Source organism: Fusarium graminearum, chromosome 1, assembly GCF_000240135.3.
Source record: "Fusarium graminearum PH-1 chromosome 1, whole genome shotgun sequence".
Classification (NCBI taxonomy): domain Eukaryota; kingdom Fungi; phylum Ascomycota; class Sordariomycetes; order Hypocreales; family Nectriaceae; genus Fusarium; species Fusarium graminearum.
The window spans coordinates 5,080,894-5,087,296 of NC_026474.1; the positions used below are offsets into that span (position 1 = coordinate 5,080,894).

Here is a 6,403-nt window from a genome sequence, read left to right on the forward strand (position 1 = left end):
AATGCATACACAGTCACTGGAGTAGTTCTATCATTTTTATGGTTTCCTCTGCTTTCTTTTCTCTTTTCTATGTCCAAACCAGGCCATTGCAGTCGTTACACGGGCATGTCTCATTATAAACCCATCTACATGTCTATCGAATCGTTGAAACGCAGAATGCCATGGCTCTTCAAAACTCCGTCAACACCCTTGGGCGGCCGTGGGAAGGGATCCGTCATAGGGCTTGCGTTGGGTGAGTCAGACGATTTGTCTGTCACCAATGCAAGTCCATGAGACTTGATAGCATCCACAAGGGCCGGCACCATGTCCTGTTGTTGGTCAGTCGTAGCTCGTAAAAGGATTATCAATTTCAGAGAGTTTTGAACATACCAATAGTGGGGAATAGCATATCAATCCCATAAAGTTGTTGCTCTGTGCAATTCGTACGACCTCCTTGATTGAAGCGCTGCGTCTTCCGCTGCTTAATGCCATGTCGTTAACTCCCGAGGTTTCCTCTCGTCCCAAGTCGTTGCACAAGAAGACAGGGAAGTTTGGCTGTTTCCAGTTCAACGCTGTGCACAGTCGAGGGCTGTAGCTGCTGAAGACGACCGACCGCACAACGTCAGGAGACTGGGCACGTTGTGTTCGGGCATGTTCAAACACAATGTTGAGGATTGAATCAACAAAAACGTTGACATCCAAAGCAGGTCCAAGAGAGAATGCCTTTTCTTCTTCCGATGTAGGATACAGCACTTGAAGGTTGACGTGCATGCCAGGGTTGAGAAGTGCAAGAGCTTCTTGAAGCGTCACGCCGGCGGTAGCCAGAATGTGGTATACCTCAGCAATGCTCTCGGATGATTTGTTTATCAAACTAGGCAAATCTGCCCGGCTGTTGCTCCTGATGGTCATAGACCCAAATTGTTCCAGTGTCAATCGACAAACAGGAATATCAAGACCAGCACATGGTATAGTCCATCGAGGCCAAAGTACGGGGACGCCATCACTCGTGTATTGAACAAACAGTCGCACATAATCGCCAGAGAGGCTCGAGCCTGTAACAATAGCGCTCGTCGGTTGGTTGAATTGGCTCGTTGCTTTCCAATATGTCTCGAAGTCGGTAATCTCCAAAGGCTTGCCCTGGAAAGGCTTGATAACCTGCACCGTGAAACTGATCTGGCCAATGGCACGAAGACGGGGGTCGAACAGAGGCAGACAGCACACAGAAGTGCCCTGCAATCCCTTGAAAATACTCGACAGGGCAACTGTCTTGGCAATAACCTTTGCGCCATAGGTAGGAAACACGTCGATGTCCAGGCTGAAAGTTTCCAAGCTGTCGACCTGGAAGGAAACGATGCGTGTGTCTTCTTGGAAAGGCAAGATGATGTTCTTGGGTATAAGATCTGAAACTTTAGAAGAGATGGTGAGGCGAGCGGCAGGGTATTTGCCATCCTGGAAGAAAACAAGAGGTTGCTCGTCCACATCCCCAAAAGAGATTTGAACAACCGTCTTAGTATCGAGGAAGTTGTGGCCATATCTTCGTAGTGGTATGATCGGGGGAGGAAGCTCGAGTTCGGGGATCGCATCGGGGTCAAGTGACATGGGTAATGGTGCAGTACTTGAGTCCATGGGACCTAAGGCAGGCTGCACCATAAAGGGGCTTGCTCGAGGTCTCGTGTTGAAAGGGGTTAGCAGTTTCATACACGCAAGATGTCCCTCCCAAGCAGCATAGTACATCGCAGGAAGATCCTTCTCATCCACAATACTGGCGTCAACTCCAACCTTGAGAAGTGCTTGGAGACAGTCGACGTTGCCTTCGCTAGCAGAATGGACCAAAGGTGTCCATCCATACAACTTGTCGATTTGGTCCAAATCAGCGCCAAATTCTTTGAGAAGAAGAAGGAGCTCTGATGTTTGACCAGCTCTTGCTACAAGGTGTTGAGGATATAGGCCTTCGGCATCGGGCAAGATATTAGCCCCATGCTTCAAGAGCATTTCGACAACAGCAACAGAACCATGTTCGCAGGCGAGGTTGAGTGGTACGTGATCAGCGTCAGAAACCGGGTCAATGCGTGCGGATCTGGCAAGGAGAAGTTCGATACAGTTGAGGTGGCAGTGGATAATAGAATGGATCAGGGGAGTGAAGTTGTCGTGGTCTGTGAGATCGATCGTCCGTTGGTTTGCTAACTGTTGTCAGTTCAAGGAGTTCAATGATAAACATCGTCTTCTAACTTGCCGTCAAGAAGGACCTTTAGCATCTCCAATCTTCCGTGGAGGCTAGCGTAATGCAGAGGAACTCGACCGTAGACATCTGTCCTATCCACAACGACATTGACAGACAGACCCCATTCCAAAACATATTGCTTCCCATAGATGGCGGCTTGGTGCAAGCAATTCCTTTCGTTGATGTCATCGTAAGAGTGGAGATCAACGAGACCTGTGTCGAGAAGGACTCGAAGAGACTCTTGCGGGGCTTCGGATATAGCTGCCAAAAAGGTACGTGTGATCCTCTCCATCAACGAGCTATCGCCATCTCCAGCCTCGTTGGCAGAGCGCATACGTAGAAGAAGGTCCTTCAATGATTCAAGATTTCCTGTGATGACAGTGTCGAGAAGCAATGTATCAGCGTCTCCCTCGTCAGTACCAACGAAGTGCTGTGATGTTACGACATGCCCAGACTGGAAATTGACCTGGATACCGTCTGACCAAGCGCCGAGTTCTTGTAAACTCGTAGTGGCTTGGTCAGACAGTTCGCTTATGACTGTTGCATTGAAGAAAGGTTGAACCTCGACAGCCCTTGATAGGTATAGTTCCTTAGTCTTGGATTTCGAGGTCTTGTCCCACTTCTTCAGGATCTTAGAAAAGGCGGTGCCATTGATCTCAACAAACTGCTGTAGCTTGTTCAAGTCTGTAGCGAACTGTTGGAAGCCTTCCTCGAGGGTGGTAAATTTGGCAGACCGCCTAGAGATGCCTTGACGGGACTGTAACACCTTCTTCTTGTCTAGGAGTGTCTTGAGGCGAATTTTGAGCTGCCGCATGTAAGATAGTGATATCAATGGCGGGAGGGTTTTGAAGCGCATGTGTTACGAACCTCGGCCTCTTTCTGCATGTAAAAGGCATTGACCTTGTCGAGTTCTCGTTCCTGTTTATCGTTTAGCAGCCATACCGGGATGTTCATGGCGGAGGAGTAGCAACAAACAGACTTACCAGTTGGAAGAAGAAGGTCGCCTTGTTGGCTTGAAGAGCGGCCTGGGAGTCCACGGGGGTGGCTGAGCGGAGAATATCATTTTGTGATGTTAGGGTAGGGGTCGCAGACAACTTCTTGATGAGCTACATCAGTGTGTCAGTGGAAGTTGAACCAAGTAATTGCCACATCAGATGTAGGCAGCGATCGAAGAAACGTGCTTGAAAACAATAGAAAGAATGGATAAACAAGGAATTGCTTCTCATAAGCCACTGTTACACACAACGTGGTGCTTCATGCCGTGATAAGATCGGCACCAGTGACTAAAGCAGGGCAGAGAGTCGGGGAAGTCGAGCCTAGAACGGCAAATAGGGCAAGGGTAAGGCAAAACAATTTTGACAGACTGGGCTGAACAATGCAATTCAGACCGAACAAGAAGAGAAAGGGATGTAGTGGACCGGGCGCTATGGGAGATGATAGCGGAGACGATAGACGGAAGACGGGGGTTTCTCGGTGGCGGGAAGGGAAAGGTCGCCGGGGCGGAAATGGCATGGGCATACCTTTTTCAAGGCCTTGTAGTTAACAAAGCTGGCAGCATATTCGGGCACCTCGAGCTGACGTTTCTGGATCTGCTTGCCAAACTTCCTAGAAGAGAGCGTGAGTAAGCTGTGCACTTGGGGTGTATGCTATGACGGTAAAGTAGCCATTATTCTGTGACGAGTTTCCAACTAAGAGTGGATTCTCCAAGAGTTGCTGAACCACTGTGGGCTAAGCAAACTCCGAGCATAGGACAAGTCAAGGGCGTTTATAACTTACATCTTGCGGCGTGGGCGCCCTCGAGGGCTACTGGCGACTTAAAGAAGAGCAGGCAAGGAACGAGTAAGTAGGAAAGGTGGTTACTGCCGGTTCCCTGTTTGGAGGGGAGGTGAGCAAGTATGTGTGGCTGAAAATATGCGAGTCTCAGTATCAGTTACAGTGTCTGCGTGGTATCTTTGTGTGTCTTTTGTACGTGTGTGCAACAGTGTTGGGGGAGAGGATAGGTAGGTAGCGTTATAGGGTCCAGCAGCGGAGACATGACCAGGGAAAGGCGGAGGAAAGTAAAGCAAGGAAAGGGTCTCAGAAGAGCTCCATAGAGATGAGTAAACACGGAGGTCAAGCCAAAGCGAAAGTAGCTGAATCCGAGTCGAAGAGCCAGGTTTGATCGAAGGAAGGTGGAGTAGTTGTCAAGTTTGAATTGAGACCCTGTGGATGCCTGTATCCTCATCTTCACAGAAACCACAACCACTTTCTTCCAAGTTACTCCGCTTAACTTTTCTTCTCCGACACAAGCTCGTGATATAAAGAGTCAGACGATAAACGCCCGGTTTCTCAGGGTCTCGCTTGACCAGTCACCGATAGCCCGGTCCTTTCAACAGACGACCTGCGAGGTCGACTCCTGGAGGGCACGTGGGGGGGTATCGTAACCAACGCCTATGCTCTGGACTCCAGTCCGTGTCAAGGGCGTGAGGTTTGAATAGCCAGGGAAAGAAGAAAGGTTTCCAATTATATGTTCTTGACTTGACGTATGACATCCAAATGCATGCAGGTATATTCGGGTAAGGGTTCAGTGAAGATTTATGAGAGCCAGGAAAGGAATTGGCTTGATTCGATTGGATATTGAAGATCATCACTCACCAAAAAAAAGCCGAGGCACTTGCTTCTAACAGTCAAGCAATATAAAGCACAGACCGGCAATATGAGAATAAGTACGAAGCAGTCTTCTCTTGGCCGAAATAGGCCGAGTAAGGAGTCCAGGCCTGTAAAGACCGTCGTCGAGTTGAGGCGAAATTGGCCGAGTTTGAGTTACTTGAATTGAGAAGAGATGAGGCTGGCTAAGATTGTGTTGAGTCGAGTTGACGTGACGTGGATCTGGAGGCGTTGTCGAAAACGGCAACGGCAACGATCTCTTTTTCTGACAACCAGAATTTCGCTGTAGTAAAGCAAGTACCTTATTAGATACTTGAGAGTCCAAAAAAGAAGACAAAATGAAACAAAAGTGCTCGGGCTTTTTCTTAATTATGACAAGAGGTCATGACAAGAAGTCAAAAATCTAAGGTGCCCCCTCTGGATAGTAGATACGTTACTAGGGGCCTTTTAGCAGGTAACGTTAGGTAAAGACAAGTACGGTGGACGTCCACTTTGACGCTCTCAAACTCAGCTCAGTGGCTCTTTCCCATCTAACGAGACGGTCAACTGCGAATGGTAGTCAAAAAGAAGCGGGGACAGCCAATGACAGGTCAAGCTCGCGAATAATACACTTGAATCGCAGCACTCGACATATAAAATCAAGCAATAAATGGCCTCGTGCTCTTGAGTTGTCCCCCCTTTTCCCCTCATATTTCTCCTCTTTCTTTAGACGCCTTGATCATGGCTCTTTCACTGTGACCTCCATAGTCCCACGACGTCGCGAACAACGGCGGGGCAGTTGAGAGGCTCGAGTTGGCGTCTCTATCAATCTAGCTAGCTCCTTAACAGAATCTCATACATTTGGCACTACTCAAAAGATACTCTGTTAGCATCCACACGGTCCAGGGACAAGCGTCCGCTAATCTCACCCGATGGTTGCACGATTTGCGCATCCAATAACCATCCCGTATCCGACCCCGTGCTTGAGCGACAGGTCCGGCTTGCAACTCCGGGGATGCGATACTACTGTATCTCCATTTAGCTATTGATTGTGGATGCATCACAACGGAGCCTCTTTGGTGTTTCTCCGCGCACGCGTACCGCCGCTCAACTTGTCGCCAAACCCAATAACCTGCTGTGTTTCCATTGATAAACCCGAGGAGAAACGTCATGCACAAGGGGGTCGGAAGAATCTGGGCCTATCTCTTAGACTAAACCCTGCAGTTGTTGTTCAAATTCAGCCCTTTCATGACTTTCTAGGTTCTGTTCTTGTCTAATTACATCATTGTTTCCCGTTCAGTTCCGTCGTGATCACTTGCACGACTCGGGGTATGCCTCTACTTTCTTGGTTTCTGAGTAATGAGATATTTCAAGCTCGGTTCATGCCAGATCATCACTCGCGTCCTAATCTATACTGCGCAATGCATGGTAGCAAGCTGCTGTGATGTAATATCGAAAGAAAGGCTTTACTATGCTACCTATTGAAAACTACGACACAGGGTTATACCCAGTCTGACCACCCATGTTATCGATACAGCTGATGTAGCAGCAACCACTTGAAAGGCTGTTATTGGTTCT

At 48.5% G+C, this 6,403-nt stretch overlaps 1 protein-coding gene across 1 annotated transcript; it reads right to left on the minus strand.

The window, feature by feature from the left end:
• Window positions 1–125: 125 nt before the first annotated feature.
• FGSG_01544 (ankyrin repeat protein nuc-2) lies at window positions 126–4,235 on the minus strand (the record flags this gene model as incomplete). Its single annotated transcript, XM_011319052.1, has 8 exons — window positions 126–308; window positions 370–2,163; window positions 2,226–3,005; window positions 3,068–3,118; window positions 3,184–3,306; window positions 3,721–3,846; window positions 3,977–4,003; window positions 4,170–4,235. 8 exons carry the CDS (start codon window positions 4,233–4,235, stop codon window positions 126–128), a joined length of 3,150 nt encoding a protein of 1,049 aa, XP_011317354.1.
• Window positions 4,236–6,403: the final 2,168 nt, after the last annotated feature.